Source organism: Drosophila pseudoobscura, chromosome 4 (genome assembly GCF_009870125.1).
Source record: "Drosophila pseudoobscura strain MV-25-SWS-2005 chromosome 4, UCI_Dpse_MV25, whole genome shotgun sequence".
NCBI classification, from domain to species: domain Eukaryota; kingdom Metazoa; phylum Arthropoda; class Insecta; order Diptera; family Drosophilidae; genus Drosophila; species Drosophila pseudoobscura.
Window position 1 is genome coordinate 14,913,413 of NC_046681.1, and position 20,306 is coordinate 14,933,718.

General features: G+C 43.7%; 1 protein-coding gene and 2 non-coding genes across 8 annotated transcripts in view; 1 reads left to right on the plus strand and 2 right to left on the minus strand.

Annotated features, from left to right (window-relative positions):
- Positions 1-20,306, minus strand: part of LOC4816208 (semaphorin-1A) — a 120,136-nt gene that overhangs the window by 20,645 nt on the left and 79,185 nt on the right. For all 6 annotated transcript variants that reach the window (XR_004469437.1, XR_004469438.1, XM_033380740.1 and 3 more), the window contains exons 3-4: positions 13,669-13,777; positions 6,730-6,925 (exon numbers count right to left, since the gene is read on the minus strand). Coding sequence is in view for 4 of the 6 variants with exons in the window: in XM_033380740.1 (XP_033236631.1) it covers positions 6,730-6,925; positions 13,669-13,777 (305 nt within the window). In the remaining 2 variants the exon portion in view is untranslated. The remainder of the gene's footprint in view (positions 1-6,729; positions 6,926-13,668; positions 13,778-20,306) is intronic.
- Positions 1,385-1,456, plus strand: TRNAD-GUC (transfer RNA aspartic acid (anticodon GUC)). Its single transcript has one exon. It is a non-coding gene; the product is annotated as a tRNA-Asp (tRNA).
- Positions 2,113-2,184, minus strand: TRNAD-GUC (transfer RNA aspartic acid (anticodon GUC)). The gene has a single exon. It is a non-coding gene; the product is annotated as a tRNA-Asp (tRNA).

Genomic DNA, 20,306 nt, shown 5'->3' on the forward strand with positions numbered 1-20,306 from the left:
ATGGGTGCGATGTGTGCGTCGTCGACAGGCTTGGGGTTTGGCGCCAACATTGCTCAGACATTAATTTAGTGGGCCATCCGCGCCGCAATGTATGCTACAAATTTGGTGCATGCCACAGAGGCGGCTGGGGGAATTATGGGTTGCCTGTTTTCATGTGGAAAAGGCAAGGGCGCGACTTTGGCCCCCCCTAAAGTGCTGCACATTTGAACGGAGTGCCTCTGATTTATCCCCAACGAGGGGCAGGTTTAAGGGCTGAAACAAGCAGCCCTTAAATAATGAATGCTTCCACTTGACGAACAGCTGAATCAGTCTAATGAAAAGCAAACACAGCCAAAAGGTTGTAAGTTGAGAGACTGCTTCCCAAAAATAGGATACTCCTGCCATCGGATCGCCTTATGGATCAAACTTGATCTATTCGTTCGGTAATAGGGTCTAAGTTTAACCTCTTCAAGGTCCTGCCGGATAAAAGCGACTAATGAAAGGGTTCTGTCCTGTTCCGTGCTGTTCGGCTGCTGTCCTCGTTTCTAGCAGCTAATTGTTTCTTGTTAATGCTTTTTTTCTTCTCACATTTTTTTGTGCCAACATTTTTGAAAAGTAGAAGCAGAAAAGGGAAATACGAGAAGAGTCCGTGCATTGTCCGTAAAAGGGTCACAAGCTGTGCTTGTTTGGTCCTTTTTTTGCAAGCATTTCTTCTTTGTTTTTCCGCCATTTGGTTTATTGTTTGGACTTTGTTTTCGAGTACATATTTTACTGCAGACGCTTTTGGCTGCTGCTTTTTTCGCCGAGTTTTTCGAGTGCCCCTTTGTGAGCGAGGGTGAGTGTGAGTGCGAGTGCGAGAGTGTGAGAGGGTCCTTTCATCCTTCGCAGTTGTTAGACGCTCATTTAAACTTTTGGCTCTTAGCAGATTTCATTGTTTTTAATGAAACTGACAGTTGTCCCTGTCCCTGTCTCTGTCCCTGTCGCTGTTGCTGCTGTTGCTCTTGTTGCTGCTCTTGTTGCTGGTGTTGTTCTCATTTTGCATTGCACCCGCATTCTGTGTCCTTTGGCCCTATTCCCATGCCATCCTTGGGCACTGGCTTCGGTTTCGAGATAACGCGCCATTTGTTTTCTTTTGGTCATTCGCCTAAGCCAATTTAAGTTGGCTAAAATAAATTAGCCCTCCTTTATTTTCTAACGAGCTCTCCGGCAGGGTCAAAACCATCCAAGCCAACAACGGAAGCCACACCCAAGCCCCAAATGTTGCGGAAAAATGACCCTTAATTACTGGATTAAATATGCTATTAGAAATGTTCCAACATTCTTAAATGGCTTTACGATCTATTTGGGTCTAAGAGCTAGGGCTATCTTTAAAGCAAAACATAAATCTGACAAGCGACTCTCAACATCCTCGATAGTATAGTGGTCAGTATCCCCGCCTGTCACGCGGGAGACCGGGGTTCAATTCCCCGTCGGGGAGAGATGTACAATTCTTTTTTCTTCTATTTTTCTTCTTTTTTTGTTGGTTTCTACTAAGAATGCGAATTAAAATACTGTGTTAAAGTATTGTTAAAGCTAATGATATTTTTCGCTACCCATTAAACAATCTATTTTTATGTGTAGACCGACGTATGTATGTACAAATATTGCAATACATTGTTAGACGAAAGCGAAAGAATATATGTTTTTTGTATGTATTTTCTGATGGGTACGAAGATAAGCTCGAGGCGGACTTGAGTGCCTGTACCTTAATGCAAGCAAGTGCACTAAAGAAAGAGATAGAAGAAGAGCGTTAGAACAGCTCTGGTTGCTGCTAAGCCGAGTACGAGCGATATATGAAGATATAGAGAGCGAAAGAACAGCAAAATGCTCTAGTTAGAGAGATGAAAGAGAAGAAGAGGTCGCTGCCGGGTAAAGCAATGATTTGATACAAAGTACAAATAGCAAACAATAGCAAATGAATGTAGGTGGATCTATGTGACTCTGCACCACTGGCTTTTATTTCAGGAATTTGTTGACGGGGCTGGAAAACTCTTCAAACATCTTAGAAAAACACCGAATGGTTTCCCTGGATGCTTCTAGATCTAAAACCAAGTTCTTTGAAATAAAAAAGAAAAAAAAATTGGAATTTTCCATCTCCCCGACGGGGAATTGAACCCCGGTCTCCCGCGTGACAGGCGGGGATACTGACCACTATACTATCGAGGACCGTGCTCAAAGTGCCCCCAAATAAAGTTTTGTTACCGGTGGAAGATCTTCGGCATAAAACAGCTAGGCCCGGCCCCCATCGGTGGCATGAGTCATACATGAGCACGGTGGCAGGGCACGGCACGTATGGGTGGGTGGGCTGTTGATGTTGACTGTTGATGGGGCTGTTGCTGTTCACCCCACGATACGAGTATCTGGCGCCGTGACCCAGTTCTGCTGTGGTGTTGTTCCGGCTTTCTGTTTCTGTTTTTAGTGTGTTTTATTATTTCTCTCGTGTGGAGAGCAGAGCTGCTGTTTTATTGTTGCGTGCGCACGTGGGTGAGTTTTTTTTGGCTGCTCGCTCCTGCTGTTCATTGATATTCATTTTATATTCCAATCGTGCCACGCCCACGCTAGGGGAGTCCAGTGCCCCATATGTTAACCGTTGCTGCTCGCATTTTGCAAAAACATATTCATCCGGGCCTGTTCCCGCTGTTCTCTTTTCGCTTTCGCAAAGGTTGAAACGGATTGCATTGAGGGTGTTTTAAGGGAATGCCATAGTAGTTTTAGTTCACATTCGGGAACCAGAGGGGGTTATATTTATACCAAAAGTACCTTGAAAGCTTGAAAGGGTCTCAATCATGATTCATTTTATGTAAATTCTGTCCCCTTTACAGTGTCCTCCATCAATATACTGGCTTAATAAGCTTTGAAATTTGCCAATTCATCGGGAAATATCTTTACATTTCATTGCCATCATTTTCATGCATAGATATTTACTACTTGTGTATTCATGTATGGAAATATCCTGGCTAATTATAAATTCCCGATTAAACATGAATATTTAACGCAGCTCTTCAACTCTTCTTTTCGGCAACGGCTTATAATGGAAAAGGTCAAGTTGCCACCCACACCACCCACACATACCACACGTACCGAAAGAGAGCCAAGGCACAGGGATGGCTGGTTGGCAGGATGTTCGGAAAGGAGGCCTTAACCTGCCGAACCAAAATTCGACAGCCAATGTGGTGCGAAATTGGAGCGGTTTGCGTGATATGCAAATGCAGCTTGTTCCCTGAATCTGCTGCGGATGCCGTTGCCCGTCCTGATCCTGCGCCTCATCGTAGCTGCCCGTTTTTCAATGTTGTTCCCGGTTCAGGGCTCAGGGTCCGCACGGTCTGTCGAGTCCTTGACATTTTTCGTTGGCACCAACGTCTGACCCCATGCCTCGACTCTGGCCTCTCGCCTTTTGCCTTGCCCCTTGTTTCCGACAGCACAATCCCTTGTCCCCATCGCCCCCCCCCCCCTCACCTCCCGTGCCATTCGTCAGCGTTTTAATCGCGTTTGTGCATTTGCTTGGAAAAGTCTAAAATTGAACGCAAGTGATGGCAATTTGTACGCTTGGCTGTGCCCGGCCCGGCCAAGCCAGGGGCCAGGGGCCAGGAGGTGGCGGGATCCACGTCCACGGGGTTGAGTGTGCCGAAATTAATATGCGTCGGCTTTGGAGCGGGAAAACTTTGCTGCCAAGGGATTTGGCCCCGTTCGTTGTTGGCCACTCTCCTCTTTTTTTTCCCTCCGTTCGACGTTGTGTTGCTGCTGCCCGGGAGGCAGGCAGGCAGCGCAGCGTTGGCTCGTGATTAATGTGGCAAATGCGCACTTATAAATTATTTATTACTATTCTTCGCATTGTTTTCTGAGGCGTGTGCGAATTGGTAAGACATTTAAGCCATATTTTCAAGTGCCACAAAGGTCTAGGGCACGGCAGGGCAGCACAATGGTGGGCCCCATGGGGGTCGCTAGCATCTGGATGGAAGGCATTTTAATATTCAAAGCAGCGTAATGCCGCCACAAAATGGGGCCAGTTGAGTCCAAAAAATATGTAGCTGAAAATACAGACAGGGGCTATCGAAAAGGAATATTGGAAACGAAATGGCTAAATGACATTTTGGAGCACAGATATTCCGATGCCACAAAGTATTGCTGGATGGGACGGTGCTGCCATTCTCTGCTCTAATTCCCAATAAAAACATTTAACAAATTAAACGACAAAAGCCAGCTAATACGTGTTTCCACCTCATCTGCCGCTCCAATGGTCTTCGCGGGTTTTTCTATTCTATTCTTTTCCTTTCCGGTTTTTTGTTTTGTTTTGTCCGTGCTTTTAATTCTTTTTATTGGAAAAGTTTTTACGGATCAATGGGTGACACTGTCGGCAATAGAAATTTATTTCACATGCACTTTTAAATCGAACAAAAATAGATTCCTTCCGCCCGTATTGAAGCACTGGAATGTGGTTGGAGTGGCTATCGAAAGGGGGAAGGGGGAATGGAATGGAATGGAAAAACCAAGCGGAGAGGAGATGTTCGTATATTGGTGGAAAAAGCAATTGAAAACTTCATCATGGTTACAACAATATTTTTACAACGAAATTGGCACAAAAATGTTGTCCACGAACTTTTTCCCAGAGAGCGTTAGAGGGGCGGGGAGGGGAGAGGAAAAGTTTTGTGCCAGTTTCCGAACACGCCCACCACCGACCATCGTCAACCCCTGACATCAACGCCCTGTCACGAATAAAAACTGAATTGATAACATTTTTCAGCTTGTTCTGGGTTTTTGGCGATTTTTTCCCCCAAAAAATGTTCTATTTTATTTTTGCAGAGTTTTTTTTATCCTATCTGTTCCTAGTAGCTGTTGTTGTTGTTTGGTGCAGCACGATGGGATTTTTTTTATGCGCTGTCTGTGTCCGGGGCAATTTGTAATCTAAACAACATGCCCCAGCTAACCATCCCATCCCAATCGCTGTCCCCAGTCCCCCCAGCAATTCCCCCACTTTCCCGTCCAAGTCGATTCCCTCCGCTAATATCCGAAAATCCTGTCAGGACAGGCGATGGAAGCCGACAGCCGCCAAATGACTAACGACAGTGGGCGAGGGGTGTGCGATATGCGGTGTGCGGTGTGTATGTAAAAATGTCGATTTAATATTAGCACCATGGAAAGCAAGTCAAAATGAAATAGGAACAAAAAGCGGATGAATCAAGGAAAATCGTGGAGAGCCAAGGAAAGATGGAGGCCAGAGGAATACCTCGTGATGATCAGACCTCAACCTTCGACCCGTATAAAACCAAAAACCCTTCACAGCTCAAACGTAGCTTGGCCGAATATACCCCGTGTCGCTCATCACTCGCTAAGGGGTATATAAATTGCGGCAAGCAATAAAGAAAATGGCGGCTGACAATAGCTTCAGGTTGGGCTTCGTTTTTGGCCAGGATGTGGCAGCTTGTTGATGATAAACTCTTATGACCCACATGGCGGAGGCAGGACTGCGGAAGGCGAAAACTGGGCGAAGAGCCAAGGCACACACATGCACACACACACACACAGACACACTGGGATGATAGCTGCATCCGGCGGAAGTTTGTGGCAACACTTGGGGTCCCTCCACCTCAGCCAGCCATCCAGCCAGCACATGTGCTGCTGCTCCTTCGCACACTTTAAAGTTAGTTATAAACGTTTATCAATATTATCTATTCGCCTTTTGCTCGTTCCTTCCGTCTTCGGCCCCTCTCCCTCGCTGTGGGGCCGGGGCTCTTGGAAAGTTTTCGGTGGGGTCTGGAGACAATGAAATGCAAACAAATCACAGCGCGAAAACTTCACAACATGCCGCCAAAAGAGAATGTCGATTTATGGGTGGTGCCAAGTGGAAATATTATCAAAACTATGACTCAGCAGGATGCAGGATACAGGATGCAGGGTGGTGGCTAGAGGATATCCACAAGATGTGTCTGTTTATTGGTTGGGTATTTGGAATAAAATTTCATTCTATTTGCTGCAAATCTTGCAGAATACGAAATGTATTTGCTTGTTTGCAGATATCTGCAGGGCGAAAGCTATCATACTATATTTGATTTCCACTTAGGTATAATCACTTATATGTGTAGAACCAAATATGCCCACAATTTCTGTGTCTTCCGAGTGAATTTATGCACTTGAGACACCAAAATCAACCCACACAGGCCACACACGACCTGCACCTGGTGCCGGGCCATAAATTTCAATCAAATATCAAGCAAACGGCAGAATTCGAAATCCTTTTATCGGTTATGCAAGGTGGCCTTTGCATACCTTCGCACATAATTCGCAGGATGGCAGGCAGCAACGCCCGTCCGACCAATAATACTAAAAATTTATCATGCGACCTCCATCGAAGAAGTCAAAGCCGCAAAAAAAGAAAAACAGTTGAAAACATTTTTCAGAAGGCACAGGCACAGGCATTGCATCGCATCACATCGCATCGCATCGCATGATGAATGACAATTTTTATCCGATTTGTGTATATGTATGCGAAAAGGAGTGTGGAGTGTGGGGAGGGTGAGTGAGTGCCTGCCTGAGTACGATTCACACCCCCACGAATGGATTTTTTCCACCCTTTGTTCTGGAAAACAAAACAAAATAGACAATCCTCAGCCACAATAAATTATTCGCATCGAGTGCCAAAAAGTAAAAAGAATTTAAAAAAATAACAAAACAGCAAGGATATATGGTATATATCTGAATAAAATGTGCACTTACCCGCCAGCACGGAGGTGGAGTTATGACGGGGGTCATAGGGGCAGACAGCCTGGCCATTTTTGGTCGCCTCCAGCGTGTAGTTGTTCTCATTGATCATGTACGTGTTGCACATGGGCCGGAACGAGTTGGTGCCGCACACAAAGAGGCGCCCCGGCGACGGCACCACCATGATGCGGATATAGTTCTGGCAGGCCTCCTATAAAAAGAGAATCGGGAAAACGGAATCAGAATGGAATGCTTGAGTAGTAGTAGTAGTAGTAGTAGTAGTAGTAGGGTAGGGTAGGTGGGTAGGGTAGGGTGCTTTTATGTATTAGTCGACATTATTATATATTATGTCCAAACATTATTTTGCCATACTTGAAGAATCATTAAATAACCAAGGTTTTTGCATATCAACTTTTCTTCAATTCTTTAAAAATAAAAAGTTACAATTCAAATTGAAATACTAGAATGGGTGCGTCTAACTTATTGACGAGCAGTGCATTGGCATCAATGATACAGAAGGCAAATGGAAGGTCGTAGGAGGGTGGATTCTTCGGAATCCCACGAAGTGTACGATTATGAAGAATGATTCGGAATAGCTATCGAAAGATGTCGGTTCCTGGGTATAACTGTCACTGTTTTCACCATTAACGTCGGCCATAATGTGTGCCCAACTCTCAAACCCAACTGCTCTCTCAGCGAAACCCTAGCTCTACGACAATCATTGTATGCGGGGAAACTGCCATTTAAATATCAATGTCTTTCTAGCCAGTGTGGACTCGACGTGGGATCCTCTCTTATCGAGTCTCTCGTTACACCCTCTCACGGAATAGACAGACTGCGTTCGTGCCTGGGATCCGTGCGTAACAGCCTTCTGCTGGGATCGAATGGGCCACTTGATGGTGCAGTCATTGCATATCAACGTCCAAATTAAAAATACACTGAGCTAAAATCGTATGTGTACTATATTCTTGGTATAATACCGGCTCTAACCGCCCGAGTGCCGTGTGGAGAGCGAGGGGGGTCCGCTCCCAGAGCGCTGTCAGAGCGTGAGTACTGAGGTGAGAGACTGTCACCTGTACTGTGGTGCTTAGAGCGCTGTTGCTCTGTTAAAGCTGTTCCCCCGAACGGGAAAGAACTCTTGACAGCTGAGAGACACAGAGGTTTGTTTTAAATCATTCGATGCTCTCTTTTTGTGCCAGAGACTAAACTAAAATAGCTCTTAGTTAAAAGCCTCTATTAAAAGTTTTAATTCGGAAAACGTATACCCTCCGGAGGCGTTGTAAAGTAGCTTTTGCGCAAAAGGGAATTGCGAATGGAAAAACTTACACAAAAGGCCAGGGTCTTGAGGTTCTACCAATTTTTTTTTTTTTTTTTTTTTTGCCACAGGCCCAAGCCGAGGGCTTGACCTGAATGCAACATATATTTCCCTCTCACTCTTTGTGTATGTGTGTGTGTTGTGGAACTAAACTCTTTCCCTCGTTGTGTGCTTTGCAAAAATGTTTTGCAAATTGAAATATTTAATGCGTAACGAATGCACTTCAAACACACACACAGAGAGAGAGAGAGGGGGGGAGGTGCGGTGCGGTGCGGCACCTGCAACTCAATAAATATTAAAAGGCAAATGTGTAACTTGCTCCCATTTAGCATAGTCCGGGGGAAGGAGGGAGCGAGGACAACGACAATGACAACTTTTCCCATAGTTGCGGAAAATTGTTGCCAGGAATAACCACCTGAACCACCCACCATTTGCCCGCCCCCTCCCCACCCAGCAGTCGAGCAGCCCAGCATCCCAGCAGCCATTACAGCCGGAAGTGTTTGCACTCTGACATGACAAATCATTTGCAATATTCTGTCCTTCTGGCAGCAGTTTCCATTCTGCATCTCTGCACCGTGCACTCTGCACTGTGTACTGTGCGCCCCTCTTCTGCGTTAAAATATTTAAACATTTTGTTTGTTTGCCTACTAATTTGCACAGTTTTTCGCTGTCATCCTTATGCAAGCAAGCAACCAACCAGCCAACCATCCAGCCAACCAGCCAGCCAGCAGGCAGCCCATGTTGATACCACATTCTGTGTCGCTTTGGTTTCTGTCATTTGCTGCTGTTGCTGCTGCTGCCGTTGCCGATGCTGCCTATCCACCCGTTGGCATCCTTGTCCACAACAATGCCATTGTTCTGATTGCCCCACTGCAGCTGCAGCACGGGGCAGGCCATGAAAATAATTGCATACACGTACAAAACTATAATGGAAATTATTCACAAGATTCTGCGCATGCAGCATGCAGAATGCAGAATGCAGAATGCAGCATTTGCTTAATTGGGGCAATGATTACGCTCTCTGGCGAATTATACGAAGGTGATTTGTGGCTCTGGTCAAAGCTGAGGCTCAGCTAAGCAACAAAAATGTGTAATATTTCTTTGATAAGTCTCATAAAATATGTGAGTGTTACTTTAATGAAAAGTGCCAAGTGGCAGTATGATTTCTTGTAGAGGAGAATTATTGAAAGTATGGCTGAGTTTGTGGGTTCTTTAAACTATTAATTATATTCTTTATTATATCTGCAGAGGTTCTTCTACTTTTAGATCACATAGAACACGTACTTTTAGAACACGTGGCCCCTCGTTTATCGCATTAGAGTATCTATAAGGGTACTGCTATGGGCGACGTTAAGGGTACTAGTGTATTAGGAAAAGTATCATAAAAACTCCATAAAATAACGACGAAATATTTTAATTTATTTTTCTGATTTTCCTAATTTACCTAAAAAAAATTAAATAAAAATCAAAATATTATATAATATTATATTATTAATATTATATAATTAATATAATATAAAATAGTTCGATTTGCTTACTTAATATTTTTTATAAAAATTAGACTTTAATTTTATTTTATTTTGTTTTTATAATTCTAATTTAAATAATACACAAAAATGGCCAAACGCAACCTAGACTTTTGATAGAAAAAAACTGGCATTTATTTTCAGTTTCTTGTCGTTTATTTTGCCCTTTGATTATGTTAAAATTGTTCCCCGACTCAGAGTTGAATTTAGTTTGGACCGCACTTCCTCTAGTTACTCCACAAAAATATGTATTTATTCGCTTGTGTGTATTCCATCTCCATTTAATCTCCATTCCCTTTTCAGTTTTGCTGCAAACTTCGTTCGCTCGTTCGTTCGTTCGTTTCCATTCCATTCCATTTCATTTAGTTTATTGTTTTGAAATATTTAACATGTTTTTGGCCTTGTTCTGTGTGTCCAACCAAACACACAGTTGGTGCATAAACTTAAATAAATTAACAAAACAATTACAGGAAAGAGGAGAGGGACAATGTGTACTCTCATTATTTCTGTTGTAATTAACACGCACAGCAGACACACACACACTGGGGGAGGACATTGTTTAGAATGCAATTAACTGGAAAATTTATTAATTTTCAGTCGAAATGTTGCGGCTGGCGCCGGTTGTTGTTCGCTGTCTGGTTAATAAATAATTTTTGCTTTTAGCTTTGCATACCATTATCCCATGAAATATCTCTCGTTCTCTGTCAAAAGAATTTCCATTTATTTTAGCTTAGTTTAGTTTAGTTTAGTTGCCCAGAAATACTTTTATTCCGTTTTTTGGCGGCAAAATACTAGCATTTGCAAATATGCGAGAGGCAACCAAAAAGGCTGGGGAATGTTGGCCCAATATGGATTTCTGGCTGAAAATTTGCAATATGAAATGGAGAGGCTTTGGGGGGGAGGAGTGGGGGACTGGGAGGAACCTCCGTTCCTGGCTGGTGGTGGGGGGGAGTGAATCGAGTCAAAATGTAATCCAGAGTTTTGCCTTCTGGCTGTTCTCGGCCTGTCATTCATTTTTCATGTTTAAAAATTATTAAGTAAAAATGCTTTTCCCATGCCTTTCTCTTGGTCCTTGGTCCTTGGTCGTGTTTGTGTGTCATTAACGAAATTGTTGCCTACCTGCAGGCGCTTTGGCAGCCACAGAACACTGTTTTCTGTTACTTTCTGTAAAGTTTTCCGCCCCCTCCTCCAGCCCCTCCTCCTGCTGTGGGAGAGTGATTGATGCGGTACAAGATATTACTTTTGCCTGATTTTCTGGCTTGTCCGATTTGATTTGAGGAAGGATTCCCAGTAACTCTCTGTAAGATTCAGCTCCAAAAACTCATCTGGCACATAATTATGTGGCTTTCGTAGGGATGGCAGCCTTGGAAAGGGCCAAAAATGAAAATGCCTTCGAATGCCAGCAGGCAAATATGATTTATCAGGGAGGCGGCCCGAAAACAGTCCGCACTCGAAACAACAAGTGAGATAAATGAGTGTGTCCATCGGATAGATGTGCCTGGGCGTGGGCCTGGGCCTGGGCCTGGATTAGACACTACCCCAGAAACTGTGGCGCCGAAGGCCGAAAGGGCTGGCCGTGTCTTTGCATAAATGCAGGAGCATTCAGCCATTGAACAATGGCTGCAATCCCTCCATCAGACTGGTCTCTGCTGGCTCTGAGAGCAGAGAAAGAGCAAAACAATTTGCAAACCAAATCAAACGCTTAATGATGGCCCGAATGGCGACTGAGATGTGAGCTGAGATGAATCCGTGAAGGCTTAAAGCGCCTTTCGTTCTGGTTAAACAAAGAAACATGTGCCACAGCAAACCCTCTATCCGAATAGATCCCGAAATGTATATTTGACTTGAGCAATTAAAATAAATATTTTAAATTGATTTACGAGTATTTTTTCCGCCATATGCTGAAATGCTCAATACACCCAGCCGCGTGTGTATTTTTTATGAATCGCCATTTGCCAGTTTATGGATTGAATGTACATATACATATATATATATACCTGCAGATACATATACATATATGTATGTATGTATATTGATTGCTCATTTTGGCCAGAGCGGGGCATTGGCTTTCATGAGTGTTGTTTGCGCAGTTTTTAATAAAATATTGCGGCAAAAAATCAATCAATTAAATATTTAACACCCACTCCAGCCAGCCGGGGAAAATGGAAAATGGCAAAGAAAGAAAAGCATTCCACCGACACCGACATGTGGTGTACAGTGTGTACACACAACGCACATTATCGACTTCAAAACACAATCTGATCGGAGCCTTAAATGAGTAATAAATAGTATGGCTTTTATGTTGGGGAAATTTCTTACTTAATTACTTGACTTCCTGAAGCGTGATATATATCTTCTGCTGCTAATTGCATTCCGCATTAAAAGCATTGCTTTGACTTTCAAATTAGCGGCCAAAATGTCAGTTAATTAAAATTGTAAATTTTGAACTTTTCTATTTGTGGTCTTTGGGTGTTTTCTTTCGTTGCCAACAATTGCAATTTATATTTGGAGCAAGAAAAACCTTTTGCCGCAAATGGCAAACATGCACGCCACAAATCCCCCTTTGAGGCGGCCAATCTAAAGAAACTTTAATTCTTTCCTCCCTTTTTTGATGCCATAAATAACACGAACAACCACCACCACAGCAGTGCACTGCAGTGGGTGGGGCCGCCACCCAGCCCCTCCCCTCCCCAAGAAGTCGGCAAGCAAATTGAGTTCAACAAATTACACCTGCTAATGTTTTGCTTCTCCCAGTGGTTGTTGGTGCTGCTGGAGCTGGAGCTGCTATTGCCCTGACTGGGGCACGCCCAGCCAACAAGTGTTGGCTAATTACGTCAGAAAAAGCTAAACCTGAAGTGCACTTGAGCATGCAAAAAGAAGAAGAACTGGGGCAGAAACTCGGCTTCAAATACCCTTTCATAGGTCATTCAGAAAGATCTTTGCAAGATACGACTAAGCCGCAAATGGAGAAGGATCATATCTACTGGATTGCAGAATATTGTTGCGATCGGATCATTATTAAAGCCAAAATAAAGTATTAAAGTAGTTTGGCTACTTGAACACCTGGATTTCTGGCACAGCTAGTGCTAGAGCTACCTGCTTTTGATTGCATACCATAGGGATGCATAGAAGGGGAGTACAGAAGTTTTAATCAAAGCCAGAATGCCCCCCTTCAAAAACCCTAACGGAAGGTAATGGAAACTGAAGGGAATAACCTCGTCCTTCAGTGCTTCATTGCTGGTTTCTGTGCATGTGTGTGTGTGTGAGTGTGTGGGTTGTGCCGCCATTTGGTTTGCTTGACCGGAAACGGAAGCGCAACAGCGAGCGAGCGAGAGGGAGAAAGAGCGTTGCAAAAAACCAATTTGAAAGCCAAAATGTTTGCCATTTCCATTAAGCAAAAGTTTGCTTTTGGGCTTTGATTTTCTCGCTTCCTCTCTTTTCTCAACCCTTTCTCACTCCCTCTCCCTCTCTCTCTCTCTCTGTTAGCCAGCACTTTCTTAATGGGTCAACTGCTGCAGTGGAGAAGAGTTTTCAATAAATTTCCTTGATTTCTTAGCCACAAAGAAAGAGAAAAAAAAAACAAAAACAGGGACAACAAAAGCAGAGAAAAAGTTGCATAAATCAATTTCTTTCTAGCTTCTCGTAGTTTACCATGTTTTTAGCGCATAAAAAACGCCAGATAGAGTGGCGGAGAGTGCGGGAAAGTGGGAGAAAGTGGGGGAGAATGAACACTTTATTGCTTTGTTTTCGCATTTCTTGCGTTGCAACGACTCGCTCAACGGAAGCAACAGCAAAAGTTGAAATCGAAATGGAAATGCGAATGGAAATTGCAAGGCCATCCAGGCCAAAGTGCTAAAAAGTTTATAAAGACATCCACACAAAAGCACACAACAACAAAAAATAACATAAATAATTGTGTATTTTGATTACGAACAGGGGATTCCAGGTGCAGGAAATGCATTCAAAATTTAGAGCATTGCCATTAAGGACAAGAAAGTGCCACGACAGTGGCCCGAATTGTCGTCAAAATCGATGGCCGAACATTAAACTATTTCCATGTTTGAATCATTTATTGATGCCTTTTAATTGAGAAGTAATTGTCGCAGTACTCACCTCATCTTTACCCTTGACGAGACACATTTTGGTATCATCTTCCGGCGATGTCCAGACCAGGCGCTGCTGCTCAGCGAGATCGTGTATGCTTAAATTAAAGACCGTATTTCTGCAAAAGACAAAACGAAAGAAAACAAAAGGATATCAGTACAGTACGTGAGTATATCAGCCACAAGAATTTGGTCCCTTCCCGCCCCCCCCACACACGCAAAGAAGTTTACATTTTCCACACTAATAGAATTTCTGATTTCCTTTCGGTTTTCATTTGGCAAAAAAGTTCGGCCCGTCCCGAAGGTTCCGACGACGCCTTGTGCTGGGTGTCGGGTTTTGTGGGAAATTAATTAAAAAATTAATTAAAATTCATTTGACCTTTTTTTTGGAGTCAGCAGTGCGACGAGGAATGGCAGTCAGCACAAAGCACAGGCAGAGCACGGCCTGTGCTATGTTTTACTTTCCTTTTAGCCTTCTGTCAGCTTCAATGCGATATTTATGCACAAATTCCCCAAAAAATTCTCGTTAATAAAATTTTGCACACTCACATGAAACCACATCGAAGCCCCAGACCGCTCTCCCCTCTCCAGCCCACCCCATTCCCCACTGGCATCTGAGGTGCACGGAAAATTTCATAAAATCAACTCATTGATTATTGAAACCACAGCTACGTGTGGCTCCCACTTTGTGTGTGTGTGGGTGTGTGGGTGTGGGTGTGTGTGGTCGGGGGTGCACTTTGGTCGAGTATTTTATGGCTGACGTGTCATGGAATCAGCAAGGACCACCACCCACAGCATAAACGACAGCCCCTTATCGAAACTTTCCAAATTTCGGGGGGGTATTTTTTTGTTGTTGTTAAATGCAGACAAAAAGAGCGGAAAATTTTAAATAAATACATGAATGAACATACATACATACATATATATATTTGCATATGCATATTTTGTGTGTCTGTGTGTGTGTGCCAATGATTTTGCATACAGAATGGCAAATTGTTGTCGAAGGGGCCCTCCCTATAGCTATGGAGCTCTTTGTGGCGTATGCGAGTGCCAATGGTAGTATCTCTTCAGCCATTGATTGTTTGTTCACACTTCGCTTACTCCCCAAAATAAACTGCAAATATTACGAGTATTTTCTAAAAATATCATTCGTTTTTGAGTGCTGAGATCGGGTTAGTAGACTCTACCCCACTGGAGCGGATAGATTTCCAAAGAATTAGGCCTAGAATCATTTTAAACTGTAGGAAAAATAGTCCCAAAAGCTATTCCTTCGACTCTGTGGCAGCATTATCCACTTTTGGTCTGCGGAATGGAGCACAAAATCGCACAAATTTGCACTTTTTGGTATGCGGCTGCTCAGAGCCCAGAGAATAGCAGCAGAAAAGTTGCAGGATGTCATTTCGTGTTTGCCACGGGCCAAGGTTGGTAGCCATTCGCCATTCGTTCGCCATTTGCCAGTATGTTAGCCCTCTCTCTCCTGCACTCCTGCAGAGCAGGATGTGGCCATTGTTTGGCAATTATGCAGCGCGTTTTAATTATGACAACGGCAAAATGCAACTTCAAACGAACGTGCAACATCAGCAGCAGCAGCAGCAGCAGCTGCATTCCTCTCTGCCTCTCACCCTCCCCTGCTGTCGTATGTAGTACATATAACAAAATGCGCTGAACGAAATTAGCATATAAAGGGGACAAGGCCTGGTCCTGGGTCCTGTCCAAACAAGCAGGTGCCAAAAGAGCCAAGGAAAACGCAGTCGACTGGCGGAAAATGGGGAATAGCTAGCGTTGATCTTTAGATACGCTACAGTTACACAAAAAGATACACGATCATGGACTGCTTTTGGAAGCTTCTGAGGCTCCTGTTCCACACCTCCATCTGCTCCTATTTCTAGGATCTACAGAGTTTACTCCATGTACATGTCGTGGGGGAAAAACGTACACAAATGTCGGGGCCGAAGAGTATAGAAATTGTTGACGTCGATGTTGCGCTCCTGTGTTGTCGCTTGTTGGCTTCTAATGCACACAAACACATAAACACTTTAACGCAATGCTTAACACACATAGGCAGGCGCACACACACACACACGGACTAACGCAATGTGCAACAACCAATGCAACGTTTTGTGAAAATGTCGCGGAAAATGGCAAAGCGGCAAGTGGCGGAAGGGAGGGGGGCATCCCTGTGGGGATGCTACAAGCTCTGGAGCCTGCAATGGGCCATGGGGTTGGGCTTGGGGCGGGGGATGTTCGAGCATTTTAAAGAACGCATTTGGCGTGAAAACCGAGCTCATAAATATTTTCCACACGGCATAGTGTTTCTGTCTGTGTGTGTGTTGCAGTAGTTTTCCCCGCAGCAGCGAACGCAACGATTACGCAAGGATTTTCACTGCTTTCCTCGTGTTTGGTAGGATGCTGCTGCCATTGCACATTTACCAGCTATCCATAGCGCCGAGTAGTTATCCCGTTGTCGGTGCTGCTTTGCTGCTTTTGCCAGTTTATTATTATTCAGCTTAAATGCAGTTGGCAAATAGTGTAAAAGCGAATGCCTCTGTGTGCGAGAGAGGCTTCCGCTATGAAAACGTTTACGTTTATGTTTAGTGCGGGATGAAACGCCGGGCGATAATGAGGCACACAGCAAAGCACAGCACAGCAAACAGGATGATGTTACAGAGCGAATGTTGCACATAATTTCACAGAAATAGATACTATATTGGAGTTTATGCGAACCCAAAAGGGAACTGCTATCAGAAACAGCTTAAAGCATATTATTTGTTATGTTGGGAGTGCCTCCAGGCAGGATTTCGAAACATTTTAAGCAGAATACTCTGTAAAAATCAATATTTAATTGCATTTTTATATTTCAAAGTATTTTTAATTATCAAATTATCAGAAACTGAATTTTTCTGAATTCAAAAGCAGGGATTTTGAAAAATTTTCAGCAGAAAACTCTGTAGAAATCATTATTCAATTAAATTTTATATTATAAAAATGAACGCCCCTCTATTCCTCTCAAGAGGAGGACTAGAAATTTCATTTTATATATTATTTAATTGGATTTTTAAAATATTTTTCGATTTTCAATTAACAAAATGAATGCAGATTTTCCGCATTCCATAGATCAAATCCATTTTAAAATTCCTCCCAAGAGCTTAGAGCAAATATGCGATTATTTGCGAAATATTCTGTTTAAAATAAATGAAACATAAAATTGGGGCTAATAGCAGGATACACCTCTACAGGACGCAGGATGCAGGATGCAATTGCACAATGTTTGCACAATCTACACATACATGCGGGAATGCATAAAACACATATGTATATGTATGTTAACGATAACTAGGCAAATCAGCCAAAAACGGTCATCATTCGGGCAGGCTGGGGGCCGAATAGAAAGGCATTTGATGTCTGGCCATGGTTTGAAATATTTGCGGTTTGTGCGGGCAGTGCCATGGAACCTCAAAATGATTCGTGGTTTTGGCGCCAGCCTCAAAATGAGCCAGCCAAATGCAAAATGCTCAACGCTTTCAAGTGGCACAGCCTGGTATTTATGATAATTCTGGAATTTAAATATATAGAAATAAAGCAGCTTTTAAGCTGCCTTCGAAACAATTTCTTTGTATCTTCAATGAAATGATGAAAGAGAGTGGATTATAACGAATAAGAAAAGTATGTCTTAAGCGATAAATACCGCTGCCCTTTAGTGAAAATAATCCTTCATAATCCCTTTACATGAAGGACTCGACCCGTAGGCGCCTGGCACTCTTTCGAGTATTTGACAAACAAATTTAAATTCGTTCAAAACCGTCTCCTTTTTGTGGGCAATGTCTTTAATCGGCCAACGACGAGCAAACAAATCAGCCGCGTTGCCAGCCATCAGGACAACAAATGGCATTGGCGAAACCCGCAGGCCAAGGACCAGGATCCGACCCTTTTCAAATATCAACCAGGAGGCAGCGGCAGCGGCAACGGCAAAACAAAAGCCACATCCACATAAATAACAGTATTGTGGTCGACAAGCTCTCAGAAATGGAGACAACGAAGAGGGTGTACAAAGGAGAGCAGGGAAAAAAGAGGAGCAAGAGATAGGACTGGAAACTGGGTAAGGCGAAAGAGAGAGTGCAAGAGTGGAGAAAGTGTGAGAGGCTCTGTCATAAAATAGATTGAAAGCCACCTTTAACGAGGCAAGACGATGGGACCATGGGCATGGGGCATGGGCCATGGGGTAGGGTATAAAATTCATGTCACCATCGCTACCGCCGCCATTTTTGTGGTTTGACCCACAATACACAATACAATGCAGAAGTCCTTTGGCCTGCGTCTAGACCCGACCCCAAAGAACATCAAGAAAAGCCAAACAAGATTTCAAATTACTCATACGCAACGTTGGCCGCAGGCATTGGGAACCAGACTAGAAGCCGCAGACAAACCCCAAGCAAGGGATATTCTTTCAATCCATAACGCTTTTATCGTGTTATAGGCACGATTAAAACCTCTGCCCTCCAACCGTTTGGCTCAGGTTCTGCCACATTAATGATTGATTAAATTTTACGAGCCGGATTTCTTGGGATTTTTTATCATTGGCGTTGCTCATTAATTTCTGAAATTTATACGAGCATAGCCATCCCCTGATTATTGAGCACACTCGCTTGGGTTTTATTCAATGCGAAAAATGTCGGCTATAGAATTGCGAGAATTTATTTTGCGGAAATTTCCTTGAATATAGAATGGAATTCTTGCAAATGCAAATGCGATTCCAATGAAGACGAATGCAGATGTGCATAAATTTAGCACTTTGAATAAAAGTTTTTGTGGCAATAAAACTTGAGGCAAGGCAGCGAAGATTATATACCCTACTATCTAGAGTTCAAACAGCCTCTAAAAAGGGTACCCAAATTGTCCAAGGCATTCGTCGACGATTGGTACCTCAATCTTCTAAGAAGAAAAGGCTACGGCCATGGCTATGGCAATGGCTATCTATAAAACACATTTGCTTCTCCATGAATTTCCTTTGCATTGTCAATTGAGATGGCAAATTGTAGGGGGGACCTCTACAAAGCGGTAGGAAGTGACCTGGGGTTGTGGTGACCCCGATCCGGCCTTCTTCTAGGGGATGAAGTCCTGCCAGTGCCAGTGCCAGTCAACTTTCAATGTCACACGTCGTCAGCGACCAAAGGGAATACCCCCAGAGGCAATCAGAGAAAAGAACACTCCCCACCAGAGAAATGCACTGATGCGTTGCTGCCGATGCCTGATGCCAATGCAGATGCAGATGCGGCAAAAGGATGGATGGAAACGGAGGCTGACAGGACGGTAAATGGCTTTTCTGAATAGCTAAGCAAATCAGGAAAACTTCTCATGTTCCTCCCCCTAACCCCCACCCAAAGCGTTCCATGCGGGGAAATTTATGTTTGTCGCCGCCATTTGCATCCCTCTGTATCTCAGATCGTTCGTGTGTGCGTGTATGTGTATCTGTGAAATGGCTGCCATTGCAGGAAAAAAATTATTGAAGCGATGCACCCTCCACATCCATCACCATTCCGGACTTAGCTTTTGTCATTTTTCATTGACTTTTTGACTCTGGAAGGGTTACGGCTTCAGCATCAACTCCATTCCACCATCGACCACTCACCAGTCCCCACTCCCCGCCATCATTCGATGATGCTGACTAAGCCAATTCAGGATTCTGGATTGAGGATTCCTGGATGTCATGTGTGTGTGTGTGCCCCCTCTGTCCCTATCCCTAGATGGGACTGCGATTGGGACAGTTGATGGTTTAAATTTCCATGCTATTGACCAAGGTTTTTCTTTTGTGCAACAAACCAACTACACACACACAAACACACAAACAGAGGGCTTCCCCTTCACCCACTGTCACTCACTCCATGCAGGAAAAGGGGGCAGGAAAATGTCGAAACTGTCAAATGCCAAAAACCCAAATGTGAATTGCCTTGTGACTGAGCTTCAAACATCAACTGAGCGCCACAACTTCAGTTTGCAGTTGCAGTTGCAGCACACCGCGCGTACACACACGCACATATGGAGAGAGAGAGTTGTTAACCAGGTGGTGGCATTTGACCTGTGCCCCCTGGCCACTCGAAGTCTGCAATAGAGCGATGGATGGGTTCGGTACCGGCCACAGGCAAACATGACAAAGCAAATTGCATTTCATCATTCAATGCTTGTGGTCTCATAAGCATGATTAAGCCCCCAACCCCTCGCTAACCCCGTCGACCCCGACGACCCCGGCCACCTTCCACCTTCCACTGACCACATAAAATATTAACTGCTCCTTGGGTCAATTTTAATTTGGTCGACTATTCGAATGGAATTGACTCTCTGCCGTGACATTTTCCATTTGCCAAATGAGTCCCAGGCATTTTGTGATTGAAATCGATGCAAATTCAATATCCTTACGTGCGAGGACGAGCCAGAGAATGAAGTATATTATGCAGTCCATTGTTATTTGCTGTCTGAAATGCTTCAATTTACTCGATTATTGTTGGTTAAATGAGCCATTGGTTCGTCGATTCGTCTTTGGCACGTTAAATTCTGCTCCTCAAAGCTATTTCCACACAAAAATGGGCTCTAACGATTAGAAGCACTCAATCCATTGTGCATTCGATTTCTTGCTCGGCAATATCTTTCCCCAAG